At 39.6% G+C, this 20,243-nt stretch overlaps 1 protein-coding gene across 1 annotated transcript; it reads right to left on the bottom strand.

The window, feature by feature from the left end:
* Positions 1–14,938: 14,938 nt before the first annotated feature.
* LOC145064412 (uncharacterized) lies at positions 14,939–15,934 on the bottom strand. Its single transcript, XM_079011872.1, has one exon. The coding sequence runs from the start codon at positions 15,932–15,934 to the stop codon at positions 14,939–14,941; it is 996 nt and encodes a 331-aa protein (XP_078867998.1).
* Between the last annotated feature and the right edge of the window lie 4,309 nt (positions 15,935–20,243).

The following is a 20,243-nucleotide window of genomic DNA, read 5'->3' as shown; positions in this document are numbered from 1 at the left end:
TCTAAGTGGGGGAGAATCGCACAAGTATTCAGGACAGGGGCAGGTATGAGACCTGGATGAGTTTCTCATCCCCATCGAGGAAAATGGTGGCCCAAGTGGCTATTTGGTTTGAGGGTTGTGTGATTTTGGAGTTCAGTAAAACTCTGTAACGTGTGAATCATGTCTTCTTTTGGGTTTGATAGCAGAATTTAGGAAAACAGGTCAGGGCTCCAGTCATGAATTGAGTTCAGTTCGGGTGTTCGGTCGAGTGCGTGCTCGACTCTGTGTGCGTTTCGAATTGATAGATTAGGGGTAAGGCACTGGGCTACGGTTGTGTTAGGCTGAAAGTGTTGAAGACTATGGGGGATCTGTAGCATTCACTAATGGTTAGTTGGAGTGAAAGTGTTGTAATACTACGGGGGAGCCGTAACATTCACTAATGGTCAGTTAGGATGAAAGTGTTGTAAGACTACGGGGGAGCAGTAACATTCACTAATGGCCAGTTAGGATGAAAGTGTTGTAAGACTACGGGGGAGCCCTAGCATTCAGTAATGGTTAGTTCGGATGAAAGTGTTGTAAGACTACGGGGGAGCCATAGCATTCACTAATGGTCAGTAGGGTGAAAGTGTTGTAAGACTATGAGGGAGTCGTAACATTCACTAGTAGTCAGATAGTGTGGAAAGTATTGTAAGACTATGGGGGAGCCGTAGCATTCACAATCGGTCAGATAGTGTGGGAAGTGTAGAAAGAATGCAGGGTAGCTGTGACATTCACAGATTCGTTTGGATGACTTAGGCCAGTGTGGGCCAATTTGCAAGGTTGTGAGTAGGTAACAAAATAATTGGAATCGGTGAACAGTAGGTCGAAGGAGACTGGGTATGATGTAAGACTACAGTTATTCTTGTAGCATTCACCTTTTTGTGCGTTAGATTCAGTGGCGACAGGTTGTCAGCCTATCATGATCGGATGAATCAAAGGATTGAATGAGCCATGAATGGCAGTATAGATAGGGCAGTTATTATCAGACGAGGTATCTTCGGAGGTCATGTGGGACTGCTGTGCGTGTGATGTTGGCTCAACAATCAGGTAGGTGTTCGGTGTTCCGGACAATTGACAAACATGGTTGGACCAGGGAGGTCCTGGTTGTTCCTCAGGAAGGCAACTATGTGGCAACAAGATGAGCTGGAGTGATTTAAGTGATTTGGGCTTCGGGTGTGGAGTTGCCTGTCATTCAGGACATACACTAAGTTATTTGCAGTTGAATTAAATAATCTCAGAGTGGTTGATCTGACCCAGTTGCACAGCTCTCATCTGAGTCTAACCGTTTTAGGGGTGGGTCTCTTACTCGAAGGATTATTTGAGCCTACTGACAAGTGTAGTGATCTGCAGGGATAGTTAGTCAGTGATTCTGTTCCTAACAGAAAATCCCTAATATCAGAAGCCGAGTAGTCAGTTGGGAAATTTATGGGATGGATTCGGCTTGGGTTCAGTATGGGCGTCTGTTAGGGAGACAGACCATCTCGAGACTTCAGGTCTCAGATTGAGTAAACGGAGTTATGTTGCAAGGAATTCGTTTCATCTTCGAGTTTTAGAACACTACAGGTTTGGTCTTAGTTTCCTTGGAAAGGCTGGGTATGCTTGTAGTTGTAGCCGTGTTGCTTAAGTTATTTGGCTTGTCAGAAGTGGTAAGGAATGATTTTGAGGACGAAATCTAATTTAAGTGGGGAAGAGTTGTAACGCCCTATTCCGAATTGACTCCTAGTCTGAGGCTGTGGCTTGAAGGTCGATCGTTAAAAGGATTATGGCTTTTGAGAAGGTAAGATCTAGTCCCATTTGGGTCTGGGTGATGTATTAGAAGTGATACAGGTGTTCGGTTCATGTTTTGGAGCCTAGGGGTATTTCGGTAAAGTGGTCGGTCGTGCTTTTGTGGAAAATGGGTTTTTGTTCGGAAGGTTTCAAAAAAGGTATGAGTTAATCAAAGTGTAGGGCTTCTCGTTACCTTTCCATGGATATAAGGATCATCGGAATTGGGTTTAGAACGAAGAAGTTGTGGTCATCGGAAATTTCGTGGTTTTCAGGTTTAGCCGAGTAAGCGGGGCGTACATAAAGAGTACGTGGGACGTACTAGTGAAGAAGGAAGTACGCGGGGCGTACCTTGGAGTACGTTGGGCGTACTGACCATGATGGTCGTGAATGTTCCCAGGGGTATGCTAGGCGTACCATATGTATGATGGGCGTACTCCAGTCAGATTAGAACCCTATTTTAGGGTCTTGGACCCTATTTAAGCTCCTTATCTCATAACCTAACCCTAATATCTTCAGCCTCCACCCTCTAAAACCCTAGAAATCTTCATATATCATTCATGGTGACATTTTGAGTTTATGGAGTCCATTTTTTAGATGTTTAACCCATTTTCAAGAATATGGAGCTTGTTGCAAAGATGGGAATCAAAGTGGAGCTTATGGATCTGGCCTTTGGGACTCATTCTCAGCTTGATGAAGGTATAAAGCTTTGAACTTGGTCATTCATCTCTTAGATATACCATTTGTGCGTTTTGTTCATTTTGATCCCAAGTATGAGATCTAGTGGTCTTGATTTCATTCCAGGAGCTTTGAGTTGCCCCTCTTAGTTTTTCTGAGGTTCAAGATCCATAAATTTGGCACCTTTAGAGTTTAAGACCATCTATGTTGGATTTTGATCCATTTCCATGAAAGTAGAATGCTATTTGGTCTTATTGGGGGCATGTAAAGTCACCAAGTCAGTGACTTTATGGTTTAGACATTATGTGGGACTCAAATATGTGGTTTGGACTTCTGACTTAAAGCATTAAGTGATTAATGGCAGAAGTGAGACTAGAGGGTAGTACGCTGGGCATACAAGCCATTAAGCGAGTGCGCGCAGCGTACTGCTGAGTACGCCCTACGTACTTAACCAGGTTGGGTTTCGGACTCTGGGCTTCAGGTTTGGGCTATCTGTTTGGGGCCTAGATTCTTGGGCCCTAGTGGACCATAAGAATGGTTGTGTTCTAGACTAATTGAAGGATTGGATCTTATGTTAAGGCCCAAAGAGGAGCGTGGGCCCAATTTGGAAAATTGGGCCATTCATGGGCCTTTATGGATTTTATGGTTTTGGATTTTGTGTTTTGGGCCCTATTTGACCATCATGTTTTGGGGTTGATATTTATTCATGGAGGCCTACTATGGTTTTGAGCCTAAATTGGAAAATTGGGCCATGGATTGGGTCTTAGGGAATTTTTGGTAATTGGGCCTCGTGGACTATTGGGTTTAGGTCCAATTTGGAAATTGAGCCAGTAAAGGACTTATGGACATTATAGTGTAGGGCTTTTGTTTTGGGATTGGGCCTTAGTTTTGGATCATATTGGGCTAGGGTAGAATGGTCATTTTACCCCATGCATGGATTAAGGATTATGGTATGGGACCCAATTGCTAATTAAGTATATTGTTTGGTAGTGACAACTCGGGAAGCTGGCGGGGCAGCAGCTAAGGAATTCATGCGGGAAATTTCTGCAGTGCGAGGTGAGTCTCCTCAACATACCAAAGGGTCTAAGGCACCAAGGCTGGCCCATTTTATGATATGTGATATGCTAGCTAACTATGTGTAAGACCTCGGGGGGGGGGGGGGGGTTCCCGAGGCAGTAGACTAAGACCACGTGGGGGTTCGCATGGCAATTAGTCATATGTGTTATGTGGTATGCTAGCCATTATGTGATATGTGGTATGCTAGATATTTCTATGATATGCGGTGTGCTAGTTGACTTTGTGTTGCTTGCATGGAAGACCTTGGGGGTTCCCAAGGCAGTGAGATATAATACCATGTGGGGGTTCCCATGGCACTCTAGGTTAAGACCATGTGAGGGTTCCCATGGCTTTCTTGGTTAAGACAATGCGGGGGTTCCCATGGCAGTGGACTAAAACCACGTGGGGGTTCCAGTGGCACCCGGTGTAAGACCTTGGAGGGTTTCGATGGCTTCCCTATATGTTTATATACATGGCTTGTGTAGTTAATATGATTTATGCGAGTATGTGAATAAGACCTTGGAGGGTTTCCATGGCATCTTTATATGTGTATATGCATGCTTAAGCGATTGTTATGGTGTATGTAGTTGTTATACCTGATACGGATTATATGGTTATGTGGATTGTGTGAGGTATGCTCTGGGGAACTCACTAAGCTTTATGCTTACGGTTTACAGTTTTGGTTTCATGTATCATCAATTTGGAAAAGAAGGGCTTGGCTTGATCGCAGTGCACACACCTATGTTTTCCGCATTGAATGATTTTCGGATGGATTCTGATAAATGTTTTAATTAATGATGTTTTGAAATGTTTGAAATAAATGGTATCAATGTTTTAGCTATATTAAAAATGAAATTTTTACCCTTGATTTTTGGTTCGTTACAAGTTGGTATCAGAGCCTTGGTTTGAGGGATTCGGACATACATTCGGGTGTGTCTGAACTCAAACTGAGGATCTATAAAGCTTTCAAAAAGGAAAATGTTTTCAAGGAAAAGTTTTCTAAGACAAGAAAGGGTGTGGTGCATTCAATCGGCCAAGCTCAAGTAATTTTCCCAATAATATTCATATATGCTATCTGTTATGATTTTGTTTATGAATATGAGAATCTCATGCTAGCTAGGGCCAGGAGATATGCCTTTATATGCTGTATAAGCTGGTAGGCTTGCATGCTAGTGCTGAGTAGTCAGTGATAGATTGGCAGGATATGTGATGCTTGTAGCCTTGGAATATTGGATGCCATGCTGGAATGAGAATGATAATTGGTATTTGTAACTGCTAAGTGTATGCTTTTAAAAGTATATATGGTTACGATCTTATAGCCTTAGAATAATTGATTTGGCCTTACTTCCTGTTCCTCGTCTGGTTGTAGTCCTAGGGTAGAGTCTATTATTCGACAGTCTATCAGATCTTGTTATGTGTATAATTTGCATGCATAAGGCAGCCGACAGTGAGGATGGATGGATGTGGATAGCACGAGTTGCGATATGTGGGCTAAATGTTCTATGATAGTCCTTGGATCGGAGTGCTACTGCACGAATGCTATTTGCTTTGTGCTTTGTGGAACTCTTCAATGATGGGAGTTAGCTACTAAGTGGATATGACAATATCCAGGAGGTGGACGGCTGGCATCATGGGGAGTTCTTTAGCAGTTGATGGCAGGGTGAGGGTGGGAACCTAGGGAAGCCTAGGATATGCTCCAGTGAATTGGTGGGACGGATGGTATCAATGTTTTAGCTATATTAAAAATGAAATTTTTACCCTTGATTTTTGGTTCGTTACAAAGCAAGTGGCCTCTTTGGGGTCGAAGGTGGGGGAGCTTCAGAATTGGTCTTTCCTTTGGGTCCATTGCTTGACGACCCAACTTGAGACTTTCCCTTCCATTTTTTCTTTGGTGGACCTTTCATCTTCTTCCCCTTCCCTTGACCAATGGCCAGAATAGGAGCACTATCAGGAGTGGAGGAAATACTCTTTCCCTTCATCCCTGCTTCAACCGTTCACATGAGGTTCTGAAGTTGAGCCAATGTAGTCTCTTGGTTGTTCAAATGATAAGTTAAGATAAACTGATCATAACAACTGGGAAATGAGTGCAAGACTATATCAATAGCCAATTCCTCATCAAAGTTCACATTTAGCTTCAACAAACGATCCACATATCGCTGCATCCTCTGCACATGGCTACTAATAGACTCCCCATCTTTCATCTTGCTAGTGATGACGGAATTTGCTACCTCGTACTTTTCCTGTACAATGGTACTTTTCCATCAAGTCCTTGTTCATCTCATACAACCAGTAATCCTCATAGAACCTTTGTAGCTCAAGAGTCATAGTTGCCACCATGATGCAAGCAACTTTTGTTGCATCATTGTATTGCATCTTATACTCAACTAGTTCTTCATGAGTAGCTTTTGTTTCATCAATTTCAAGGTGTTCCTTTTCAAGGACGTACTCCTTGTCTTCAAAGCAAACATCCATATTCATGTTGCGCATCCAGTCGTTGTAATTGGTGCCATCCAATGTTACCATCGAGTAGATGTTAAGCAACGAAAAGTTGTTGTGGGAGGAGGAGGAACCAAAAGCATCAGTTGGAAAAGAAAGATAGTTTTTAGTTAGATAAGAACAATCCTCAATATAACACCCAAATGAAATATCAAGGCTAGGATCCAACTAGATAATTCACAACTTAGAAAAGGGATGTCGTAATCTAATTGTAAATTATTTAAAGGTAGGTAAATGACGATTTACCAATTTCACCACAAGAAAACCAAATTTGAACGAATTAAATTTTTAATGAAATTCCTAGATATATTGAGATTCATTGAACTCTTCAATGGCATGTTTAATCTCGATTATGCTCTTCCATTTGTGACTGGGATACCAAGGATCACAAACAAGATGTGAATAACCATGCAAATTAGCTTGATACTCTCGATGTCATTTATCATCGCATTTTAATGTGTCGGTTAGCCACACGCACTCCATTAATCAATGATAATTTATGAGACACCCATTGCCACTCTTTATTCATCCCTATTAGTGTGCCGGTTAACCACACATGCTCCACTAACGACTCATAAAGTGCAATGTGCAATTTCATGGGTTAGCATAAAAATTCACATTTTTCCTAAAGTAACTAAGATTGGGAATTTTTTATAAAAATGATTAATTACTTTATAGTTCTTTATACTTATTAATGAGGATTAAGTTGTCCTATTAAACCCGTTCGGCTAACGACCCTCCACCAATCAAGGGGGTGGTAGGTAAAAGTGGATACCCAATGGTGGTCATTTTATAGGCCGCTTCCTTAGTAATGTCCTCCCATTTCCACACGAGGATGTCTAACGGCCGCATCTTGTCGTGACGCCTCTTGTGATCTGCCTTGACCTTCCTACAAGTCAAGCATCTCTCTACGTACCAAGCTACATCCCGCTTCATGCAGGGTCACCAGTAATCGGGTTGAAGATCTTTGTACATCTTCGTCGCCCCAGGATGGATAGAGAACCTCGAATTATGGGTCTCATCCATCAGAACCTGTCGTACTCCACCCCAGTACGGAACCCAGACCCTCCCATGCAAGGTCAACAACCATTGGTTGTCATAATCAAATGAGGCCACCAGGCCTACAATCCTCTCACACTTCCGGTGCTCTTCCTTCAGGCCCTCAACCTGCGCCTCTCTAATCTGCTCCAATAGTGGAGTGATCACCGTCATCCTCAAACAAAGATCTCTGATTGGAGCCGTTATTACCTTGTGGCTCAGGGCGTCAGCCACCACGTTGGCTTTGCCCGGGTGGTAAAGGATCTCACAACCATAATCCTTTACCACATCTAACCACCGACGTTGCCTCATGTTCAGATTCGGTTGATCCATGAGGTACATGAAACTCTTGTGGTATGTGTAAATGGTACAACGGACCCCATTAAGGTAGTGTCGCCAAATGTTGAGGGCGAAAACCATAGCCCCCAGCTCTAAATTGTGTGTCGGATAGTTAGCTTCGTGAGGCTTCAGCTTTCTCGAGGCATAAGCTATCACATGCCCTTGTTGCATCAATATTGCTCACATGCCTGTGATTGAAGCATCACAGTAGACTAAGAAGTCCTCTACACCCTTTGGCAGAGTGAGAATCGGTGCCTTGCACAATCGCTATCTGAGCGTCTCAAAGGTTGTCTGCTGCTTAGGTCCCCAACGAAAAACCACTAACTTCTTGGTCAGTCGGGTCAATGGAACTACAGTCTTGGAGAAGTCTTGAATAGGGATGTCAACGGGACCAAACGGGAGCGGAAATAGCTGCCTCAGCCCCCACTCCCGAAATTAGTTGTTGCCCCCGCCCCCGGATCCCCCGTTTACATAGCCCCCGGTCCTGCCCCCGTTCCCCCAGTTTATAGGCTTAAAATTCAAATTTTTTGCTAAAAAACTGCTTTGTTTTAGGCTAAAAACTATTTTTAATAGCTTTAACAGCTTAAAACCTAATCGTTTAGAAACTAAAAAATTAAAAATCCAATATTATGAATCCAACATTACAAAACGACAATCCCAACAATCTTATAAATATAAAATACGACAAGTCCAACATTACAAATATAAAATACTTACATGTCCAAAAATATATGATCAATTCGCTACATCTTCAACATCCGTTAATTGGAAACGGGAAAGTGAAACCTACACTAAACCTAAAATTAGAAAATCTATTTTCTATATGTATTTTATATTAAATATATATTTTTTATATAATGTACAACCTAGGCCCCCGTGGGAGTACGGGACGGAAATACCAACTCCCGACCCCGGTCCCAGAAATAAACGGGGTTTAATTCTGCCCCCGCTCCCGCTCCCAGGTTTTTTAAAAATTTAGTTTCGTACGGTATCGGGGTCCCGCGGGAGCGGGGTCCCACGGGGGTTTGTGACATCCCTAGTCCTGAATAAATATCTTGTAATAACCCGCTAGACCTAGGAAACTCCGAATATCAGTTGGAGACCTCAGAATCTCCCACTGCATCACGGCCTCTATCTTGGCTGGATCGACTAGAATACCCTTCTAGTTGACGAGATGCCTAAGGAACTGCACCTTGCGCAACCAAAACTCACACTTGGAGAACTTTGCGAAAAGTCTCTCCCTCCTCAGTGTCTCCAGCACCTCCCTCAGGTGCTCCTCATGCTGCTCCTGAGTCTTGGATTGAACCAAGATGTCATCGATGAATACTATTATAGAACGATCCAACATCGGTCTGCACACGCGATTCATGAGGTCCATGAACGCGGCTGGAGCATTGGTGAGCCTAAATGGCATCACCACAAACTCATAATGGCCATAGCGAGTCCTAAAAGTTGTCTTCTGAACATCATCATCCATGACTCGTATCTGGTGATACCCTGACCGTAGATCAATCTTGGAGAACCAAGATGCTCTTTGAATCTGGTCAAACAAATCATCTATCCTCGGAAGTGGGTAAAGGTTCTTCACTGTTACCTTGTGCAGCTCTCGATAGTCTATGCACATGCGATGTGACCCATCCTTCTTATTCACAAACAGGATTGAGGCTCCCCATGGTGAACTGCTCGGCCTAATAAAACCCTTGTCCAACAGCTCTTGCAGCTGCGTAGATAACTCCTGCATCTCGGGAGGATCCAACCGATATGGTGCCTTGGCTATCGGAGCCGCACCAAGGACTAGGTCGATCCTAAACTCAACCTGCCTCTCTGGAGGTATCCCAGGTAAATCCTCCAGGAATACGTCCGGGTACTCTCGCACTACCGGTACATCATCAACTATCACCTTACCCTTATCCAGGGTATCCATAACATAGGCAAAGTACCCTACACAACCCTGCTGAAGGTGGCGCCTCGCTCTCGCTGCTGAACATAAAACTGGTCTGCGTTGTGGTCTCTCGCCCTGGATCACTAACCCTCCCCCACTAGGAGTGAGAACCCTCACTAGCTATTGCTCGCAGTCGATCACTGCCCCATTGGGGCTCAACCAGTCCATACCAACTATAACCTTATTCCCTCACAGGGGAATAGGAACCAAATCCACTAAAAACTGCTCATCGAATAACTGCAGTGTACATCCTCTATGAACCCTTGTGTCCTTGATGGTCCTATCATTTTCTATCTCAACATCAAGTGGGCAATCCAACTCCCCCGGATCTCTACTAAATCGCTTGCTAAGTGCGAGTGACACAAAAGATCGGGTGGCACCCGAATCAAACAGTACCAAAGCTGATATGTCATTCACTAAGAACGATCCTATAACAAAACATATAAACATAAGTACCAAAGTTGCTGCCACCTGCCCTGCTGCTGCTAAACTTGGACACTAGGACCGCTTGTGTCCCCTCTGATTGCACTGAAAGAAAATCAGATCTAATGATGTCATGGTGGTAGTAGCTGTACAATCCCTACTCATATGCCCAGTTTGGCCGCACATGAAGCAGACAGAACTCCCTGTCTTGCACACCCCATCGTGCAACTTGCCGCGTTTGCCATAACGGTTGCGGCTCTGTTGGCTCCTAGACCTGTGGTCAGACACCTTGGGCTTCTTGCCCGAACTCGCGATGCCAAATGCCACCTCTGGCTTCCTCTTCCTCTCTATCTTTAAATCAATCTCTCTCTCACGAGCCTTAGCAATCATGTCCTCCAGTGTCTTACAGCTGGAGCGGCTCACAAACTGTCTAATATCACTCCTCAGCATCTCATGGTACCGAGCCTTCTTCATCTCCTCGTCAGGCCACATACTGCGGAACAAGAAGGGCTCTCTCCCTGAACTTGGCGGTAATCTCTGCCATTGTCTCTGTAGTTTGCTGGAGGTCCTGAAACTCTCTAGAAAACTGTTGCACCTCACTAACAGGTGTGAACTCAACCCTGAACCTAGTCGTGAAATCACTCTAGGTCATAACATCCAACACTATATCATCACCAATGGCTCGTCCGACCTCCTCCTACCAATCACGTGCCCTGTCCTTCAGAAGACAGGACGCTAGTCTGACCTTGTCCCCCTTGGGACATCTGCCGGTGCGGAATGCATTGGCGACATTAGCCAACCATCTAGTACTCGTAACGGGGTCCCGAGTCCCATGATAGTCGGGAGCTCCACATGCCCTGAACTCCCGGAAAGTGAGTGTGTGCAACCCCATCATGACCGCCACCTCAGTACAGAAAGCACTAAATCTATCATCCATAAGCTCCAGGATACCCTCCTTGATCGAACCGAAGATCACAGGAGTCTGCTCAAGAATACTGCACCTGATCTCTGAGGAGCTGAACTCCCTAGTTTGCTCGTCTAGCTACTCATCTCCATAGCCTGTGCCTGATCTCTCAACGGCACCTGAACTGCCAATTGCTGGTCTAGGGCGTAAAACCACCATTCTAAAATGAAAACACATCATAACAACATCAGAATACTAAACATAACTCGAGGGATCTCATATGCTAGAAGTTTCTTGGATTCATCTCAGCCTTCCTTGATTCGAGTAAGGATCCTCTGCTTTCAGTAGTACGGGCCCATACTACCTTCCACATCTATCCGTACTTTCCTCAAGAACTGCCTCGACTCCACCAAGTCCCTTCTACTACTACTGCTGATCTCATGCTAACTTCATCTTAGGCTTGCCCTAGGGTAATCACCAATCAGCTGCATAAGAAGTCCTTGCTATCTCCCCCTAACTAGCTCGTGAATACAATTACATATCACTAAGACTAGATAATTATTCGAATGAGAGATCCTACCCTACAACGGTTGGACTCAAACAAGAGCTGCACAATAGAGATAGACCTAACCTTCTGAAATTATTTAATCCTCATAATATGTAACTTAACATATTCATTTACTAGTTAGTAAGAGATAACTAGGAATCCTAAAAGCACAAAGCAAGCAACATTCGAGCATTGAGTACACATAATGAAGCATATACTTCTCAGGCTATCATACTGACTAATCTGTACTAGCATGCAATTCTCATAAAGCTGATACACATATAACAAGCACATAAGGCATCCTTCCTAGATCCTTAGTCCTAATCTAGCATACAGTTCTCATAAAGGTGATAATCATATCATAACATAAACTTGTATGGGTAATTTGGGAGTACTTACTTAAGCTCGGCTGATTGCATGCACCACACCCTTTTCTCTTTTTCAAAATTCTTTTTGCTTTTTTCTAAAACTCTTTTCTTTTTCTCAAATCCTTTTATAAAAATGTTTTTTCTTTTGAAATTTTTATACCAATTCCTTAGTTTGAGTTTAGACACACCCGAAAGTGTGCCCGAATCCCTCAAACCAAGGCTCTGATACCAACTTGAAACATCCCAAAAATACGGTCCAAAATTTGTTTTAAACTTAACATAAAACCATAAATCATCCATAATCATAAAGAAAACCATGTATCATGTATCTCAGAACATCATATCAAATACTGTGACAAATCCATATGATAAAAATATAAGAGTCTAAAACAATCCCAAGCTGAAGCTGTGGTGTGTGCCATGTGATCATCCCGAGCCCTTCCTTTTGCTAGTGGAAGTACCTGAAACCAAAACTGAAAACCGTAAGCACAAGCTTAGTGAGTCTCCCCAAGCTACCACATACTATACACGTAATCACATACTGGGCCTAGCCCACTGCATCAGGCCCTGCCCGACATCGGACCGAGGTCCGACATAACTTGGGCCTAGCCCCTGCATCGGGACCTGCCTGACATCATACCGAAGTTCGGTATACATATCATGAGCATAACATAAACATAAACATAAACATAAGCATAACAAGAAAGCTAACATTCCTCGGGCTTGCCCCGACATCGGACCAAAGTCCGGAACACATAATCATATACATGTAAAAATCACGAAGACATCAAGCATACTAACTGCATTGGACCCCGCCCGGCATCAGACCAAAGTCTGAAACATAAAACCTACATCGGGCTAACCCCGACACATACAACCACATATAAACGGGCCGACCTTGGTGCCTTAAACCCGTTCCTATAGGAGAAGACTCACCTCTCAAACTGAATGCTGAACTCGTGCGTGAGGAATCTCTGCTAGCTGCTCCCATGACTCCCGACTAACTCTATACAATAATACTTAGTCAGACAAACTGAGAATCCTTCTAAGGGTAAAATGACCATTTTACCCCTGCTCTGATTTGGACCATAAACAAGGCCCAATTCCATCTAATCTTTCTAAGTCCACTAATGGCCCATTAAAGGCCCATTAAGAAAATTGGGTCCAACTTCTTAAATGGGTCTTCCCTAAGCACAAACATATCCTTAGCCCAAATTATCTGACTTCTGATGGCCCACTAAGGCTCAAAGACCCAAATTCCAAAGTATGGGCCAAACCAAGGCCCAAAACACCAAGCCATTTCTGTTGAGTACGTGGGGGCGTACTCCTATGTACGTTAAGCATACTGGCTAAATGGCGTGTATGTTGCGCGTACCTGCATGTACGCCCAACGTACTTCCATGTTAAGTCACTTTTCCCATTAAGTACGTAATACTCTAATCCAAAGGCTACAAACACAGATCCAAGTCCTCTTCAATGTCTTGATCCATAAAGTCGATCACTTGGTGGCTTGCAACCCACCAAATGAACCCGGCTTGGAAAAATAGCAATAAAATTCCATGGAAATGGCTAGATCTCATGCATGGTTACATAAAGGCCTTAAAGGTTGAAACTTTACTGCTAAAGGGATGCTTTGAGCTCCAAGGGTGGCAAACCTAAGCTCAAAAATGAAGTTGCATGAAAAAGATCCATCATTTGGACCTAAAAAGGTCTAAAGCTCCTTAATCCTAGATCTAAGCTTCTAAGAGGAAAGATGGAAGCTTTATACCTCCTTTGAGTGCCAAAAGATGAGATGGTTCCAGATCCTTGAGCTCAAGATACTCAAGTTCTTCTTCTTCAACTCCTCTTCTCTTCTTCCAAGCTTATCTTCATCAAAATGAGATCAAAAGGTCAAAAACACACAACAATGGAGTATGAGGGCATATTAGAGTTTTCTGAGGGTGAGGGACTGGTAAGGAGGCTAGGGCTTGAGCTATAATGAGGTATTTATATGGTTAAACCTTAAAAATTAGAGTTTTGAGTCTGCTCACGTACACTGCGTGTACTCCTTGGTACGCTACGCATACGTGCATGCGCCCCCCGAATCCTAGGTGCCTCTACGCCAGGTTACGCCCAGCGTATGACTTATGGGCAACCCAACTATTTGGCCCATTTTGCTAAGGTCCACTCCATAAGTCCATTTGTCCCATTGTTAGTCCAATAACTAATATTAATTACTTAAATTAAATAATACCTCGAGAGACGGATGTTACACCAAGATTATCTTAGACCGAGTAATTATCCACTTTCCTGTTTATCCACCAGGGATTATTCTAGAATCCCTTAGGCATGAAGAAACCGTCCATGCCTAATGGAGGGTTCTAGATTCCCTCTTGTTCAACTATTGAACAATTGCACTTCAGTCGATGCACTTTTAATTAATTCCTTTAATCTCAAAATCAATTCCAAATAATTTATGATTAAATATTACTATTTCTAATTAATATATTATTCTCATAATATATTAACAAATCATTTATTTCAATTTATTAATCAAATAATAAATCAATGTCTTTCTCCAAAATCATTAGTCCAGTTGTTTGTTTTGAGGGCAACCCAAAAGGACTGAGATACTATCACTTTAACTATATACCAATTATAGTTATGAGCTTAGACACCTAATCCAATAATTACTGAACCCTAACATAAATCTTGACCCACCTTCCCCTTCTTTTTCTTATCTTCTCAGAGTAACATATGAAAATTTTGGAATGGCTTCCAACTCTCAGGTGGTTCATCATCCTAGAGTGGTATAAACAAAGAAGGAAGGTTCCGTTCAAGAGGTGTTTATGTAGACTAGAGCTCTTATTTTCCATTAAGCAAGAACCATAGTTATGGAAGATGGAAGATTTCGACTAAAAGAATCTTGGGAGGTTTCTTTGGTTCATCGAACTTGAGAGGAAAGGAGGAGGGGACGAATCTAAGGACCGAGTTTTAGGGTTTTGGTGGATCATCAATTCCTTAAGCCTTCTTACTTTATATAGATGTTACTTTATATAGATGTGGAGATCCTTGTCATTTTCAAATTTAAATTAAGGATAATATTATTTTAATATTTGGTAACTATCTTTTTAGGATTATTTAATAATTATTCTAAATAGTTAATATAATTTTTTTTAGACATAATTAATTAATTACCACAAATTAATTTTCAATTACTAATTAACACTTTAATAGATAATAAACTAATCAAATTAATTCCTAATACTTTTTTTTTGAACCGGCAAACGAGAAATATATATATATAAAGAAAAAAGCGAAGCAGACCTAGCAAGGAGCTAGGAGTAAAAGTACAAAACAAGAGGAGCACAAAAACTAAATGAAAGTTACAATGATTTGAACGGGAGGATATTCCAATCCATCCAGTTTAAGCCTCTTTTACCACCTCTATGTTTAACCCAAAGAAATGTCGTTGATTTGACAATGTCCACTACTTTCGTAGCACATAACCGTTTATTAGCAAATATTCGTTCGTTTCTTGCTTTCCAGATACTCCATAAGGTCGCATAACAAATGCTCAGCAGCCTTTTCTTCTTCTTGGGACAGGTTCCCCAATTGGAAGCATAATCGAGAACGTCGTGCACCGTTTGGAAGCTTATTAATGGAACATTACACCAATTGAAAATCCATTCTGTGACAGTTTTAGCAAAAACACATTGCACTAGGATGTGATCAGTTGTTTCTTCCATTGAGTTACATTGGCAGCAGGTGGTGGTTGGCAAGTTTATTCCCCTACTCGATAGTGCTGTCGTTGTGGATATACGACCCTGTTTCGCCCTCCAGATAAAACACGAGACCTTTAGAGGTATCTCTTTAATCCAAATGAAGCTGTCAATAACTACATGTCCATTATCTTCCAGGATGTGGCGAAGAGCACTAACCTTGTATTTTCCATCCCTGGTAATTTCGCACCTCCATGAAATGCCGTTTCCTCCCTGATGCTTTTTGATAATATTTTCGTGTGGAATGCCCCTTTTTTCTAGTTCACGTTTGATTCCTGCTATATTGTTCCATACCCCGGTCATTGATTTCATAGAGTAATAATCATCCCCTTTATCATGCAGTTTGTGAACCCCTGTAATGACTTTTGCCCATAGTGTGGATGATTCCGACCTTAGGCGCCACAACCATTTCACTAGGAGTGAGATGTTTATGGATTTTAAGGATCCAACTCCTAGTCCCCCCTTATCTTTGTCCGCAATAACCTTCTCCCATGATACCCAATGTATCGTCTTTTTTTCCTCTGACCCGCCCCAGAGAAATCTCCTTCTGATTTTTTCCAGTTTATCCAAAACGCCATTGGGTGCAGCAAATAAAGACATATAGTAGTTCGGTAAGTGACCTAGTACTGATTTGACTAGTGTCAATCGTCCACCAAACGACAATGTCTTCGATTTCCATGCTGAGAGTTTTTTCTTGAATCTTTCAATTATAGGAGTCCAGTGTGCCACTCAATGCATAACAAATTAATTTCCTTTTTATTCAATTGTTTTGCTTTCACTTTGGGGAGTGTGTAACCTAAGTATTACGTAAAAACAAACATGGGGTAAACGATATATATATATATATATATATATATATATATATATATATATATATATTTTACAAAATTAAAGACTTTTATGTTAGTATCCTTATTTTAAACTAACGACATCAATTTTATATATATATATATATATATATATATATATATATATATATATATATATATATATATATATATATATATATATATATATAGAGGTTTAGGTTATTATATTATAACTAATTATTGTATGAATGTACGAATGATTGTGAACCAATCATTTTACTTATTTTTAGAAAGTGATTAATACATATTATTGAATTAAATATAATTGAAAAATACCATCAAATTAACTAGAAGGGTATTTTAGTCAATTAATATAGATTTAATAAAGGAAAATTGCATATTTTAAGGGATCATAAATTCTATTAATTTTAAAAATCTGATTTTACGAATTATAAAGTTTTTAATTTGGATATTCTGATAGAATACGTTTGAGTATGTTCAAAAATAAAAATATTCTTGAACCATAAAATAATAAAAATATTCTTGAACATATTTCTTGATCCTGACTTTAAAAATTTCTTGTAGAATAACAAAATTCTCGAACCATCAATTGAAGAATTATAACAAAAAATACATTAGTTCTTATAGAATACACGTAACAATTGCTAAGAATTACATTTATTGTTAAAGAATCAAACTAAAAAACTTTCAAATCGGGAAAAAAAAACATCAAAATTTAAGAAATACACTAATTCATTCTAAAAGAATAATGTTGGTAAGAAACACTTTCAATTTTGTTGTCCGTTCTTCAAACATCAACTTCTGTGAAAACAAATCCAATTGTAGTTTAGAATCCAATAACACATTAGCAAATGATAAATAAAAAACTATATGCCTTTGGAAAAATATGCGGACTTGTTAACTGCACCAAAACCAATAACCAAAAATTGTAGAACATGTATAATCAATGAGAAAATATCCATATTCCATTCCAACAGAATTAAAATTCGTGTTTCCATTCCGATAGAATCTGAATTCGTGATACAATTCCGATAGAATTGAAATTGTATAAAATACACAAACCGATTTAATGCTTCTAGAACATCAGAAAGGGGGAGATTAAGTTCATCAAGAACTATCTAATGACCATTTCTAACTGCTTTAACCAACACCCCTTCTTGGAAAACAAGTTTCCCACTTGCATCAGTTATATAAGAACCCAAATACTCATGTAAATCAGTGTGTTCATGGTTGTTAATTCGAACAAACTCATGCCCATTGATCGCAACAAGATACTGAATAAGACTAGTTTTTCCACTAGATGTGGGCCCCTAGAAACTCGAAATTGAAGCTGGAAACATCATCACCCACTGTCATCATGGAAGCGGTGGTCGAAGGTGGCTGTCACCACCGTTACGGTGGTGGTGGTTGCGATTTTTGATTAGAAAGAAGGAAGAAATCAAAGGAATATCGAAATTAAGGTACCTTTAATGAAGGATCCAATCTCAATCATAGGGTTGAACAATCGACAGTGCTGTGATGACCATTAAGGACGCATGATGATGGGTCTCTGGTGTGTGGTTCAACGATTGTGAAAAAATAACAACCATTCTTCCCCTTTTTTATTTGCAGGTTCGATATTATGAACGATGGTGATGATGATCTTGGGTACGAAGAAGATTGTTGATGGGGATCGGTGGAAGTGGTGAGGCGTTGTTGTAAATCGAGGGGGTGGTCGTCGGTGGAAGTTTTTTTTATGGTGGAATAGGGTTTTTGATAGTGAACGGACGTATATAAGAATGAGAAGAAATTAGGTCGAAGTCAAAATAACTAGCATAATTATTGGAAGTATTTGTAGAAGTTATTTATAAAATTACTTTATTACCCTTATTTAATTATTTAATTATTTAATTTTGATTGACCCACATTTATACATAAAATCATACAATAGTTACTTTGAATACCTGAACCTAGTTCTTTCTCTCTTTCTCTCTCTCTCTCTCTCTCTCTCTATATATATATATATATATATATATATATATATATATATATATATATATATATATATATATATATAAACCTTGTATTTATCTTATGATTATGTGTATTTAGTAAATTAGATAGTATCTCGTAGCTAGAAACCGGTAACTGGTAGTTAAAAGTAGTAGTTTTTATTTATATATAAATGTTTGTTCTAAGTATTTAGCTCTTAGAATATAAAATTACATAAAAACAAAAGCTAAAAATTCTGAAAAAAATAAAAATAAATAAAAGCTTCAAAAACTACTTGACATAGTGTTTGTGTTAATCTCCGAACACAATTTTTAGTTTTTTTTTTCATAAAAATCCCAAAGGCTTTCAAAAACTTCATGCCATACACAACCATGCATCTCGTTTCATATAAAAATGGTATTGTCAGAGCCGACCTTGAGATTTTTGGAGGCCCTGAGTAATTTAACAAAAATAAGTCATAAAACTTGAAAGATCTAAAATTTTAAGCAAAACAATGTGTAAATTACGTAAATCAAATTTTCATACAAAATAATATACAAATATAAATTTGTTTCTACTTGAAAATAATCATTCTAATATCCGATGAAATAAACTTATCGATAAAACTTTCATAGATAACTTTATCCAAAATGTTTTTTTTAGTTTCTAAAACTCAATTAAAGTATAAAACCTATGTATTCTAAAAGAACTACAAAAATCGGATTACATTTTGTCATTATTACATTCTCATAAATCAAAAAGTAAAAATCAAATTACAAAGAAAAAAAATAAAAAATCAGAAGTTATATTACATTCTAAGAAAAGAAATATTATAATTTTCTTTTGATAATAAAAAATTCCTACATTACTTTCTTAGAAAAGAAATACCTTGATTTGCGTCTCACAAAAAAGTTCTAATAAAAATTTATGAATATACCTTCGTATTTGCGACACCTTGAGAGGATTGTTTTCTTCTAAAATTTTAATTGATTCTGATTATCAAAACTTCAAAGTTTGTGAATTCGTGAAAGAATGAAAGAAAAAAAAAACTTATTTAGTTTTTATAAAGAAATTATGAAGAATAAGAATACCTTCTCATTTTTTAATTATGGTTTACTGACTTTTGAATAAGCATCAACTTGTTTGTGAAGTTTTGATTTTCAAATTTTGAAGTAACAAGGTTTCTCGATTTGGTTGACATTCACTGATTTTTGAGGATTGATGAAAAAGGGGGTAAGAAAAAAAAAGTAAGAACTCAATGCTTATGAAGAAGTAAGTAAGAAGACCGTTGGTGCCATGAAGTATCAACGAGTCACAAGCCAGTAATCATCGAGAATTTAGGAACAACATTGATGTTTACTTCTTCTTAAAAAAATATGATTTCTGTTTTGCGTCGTTTCTGATTCCTGCTCATCATCTTGCATCGTTCTTGATTACTCTCTCTTGTTGGCCAATACATTCCGAATCTAATATGATTTGAGTCAAAAAAATAATACACAATGTAAAAAATAAAAAAAAAATTGGGCCCTAGATTTTAATAGTCATTTTATAGGCACACTTTGAACTCTCATTGATCCGATCCCCAATCTTGAGTATTGTTTATCTAACCCATAACTACATAATTTTCGAATACATCAAAGAAATCTTTGCTATCACTAGAATTTTTTCCTTAACTCTGTCCGTTTTCTCTCCGACACCGATTAACCCGTAGGATTCATTACATATTGCGTTAAACATCATTTAAAGTCAAACTTAGGGTATTAACCGACAGGACATACAAAATTGAAGGGCATTAATGAAAATATACGCCTTTTGACTTTACAGGTCGCGTAGTCAGAGAAGCGGAAGACCGTGTTGGGTACAAATAGCTACTCCACGTCACATTCCGTCGTCTTCAGTTACAGAGTCGATGATGAAAACCATTACAATGGCGGTGGAGGTCACATAATGCTCACATTGCAACTCCATCGCATGATCTCCTGATTCATCTCTTTCTCAGTCTCTCTCCGCCTCTTTAATCCGAACGATTGCATCAAAGCACCAATTACACAGGTATTCGAATTCAAATGCTCTAAATTCTGTTAATTTTTATCTAATCTCTCGTTTTA

Source organism: Lactuca serriola, chromosome 7 (genome assembly GCF_051521515.1).
Source record: "Lactuca serriola cultivar US96UC23 chromosome 7, Lser_US96UC23_V15, whole genome shotgun sequence".
NCBI lineage: Eukaryota > Viridiplantae > Streptophyta > Magnoliopsida > Asterales > Asteraceae > Lactuca > Lactuca serriola.
Note: the sequence above shows the minus strand (reverse complement) of the source record. Positions and strands in the feature narration are given on the sequence as shown.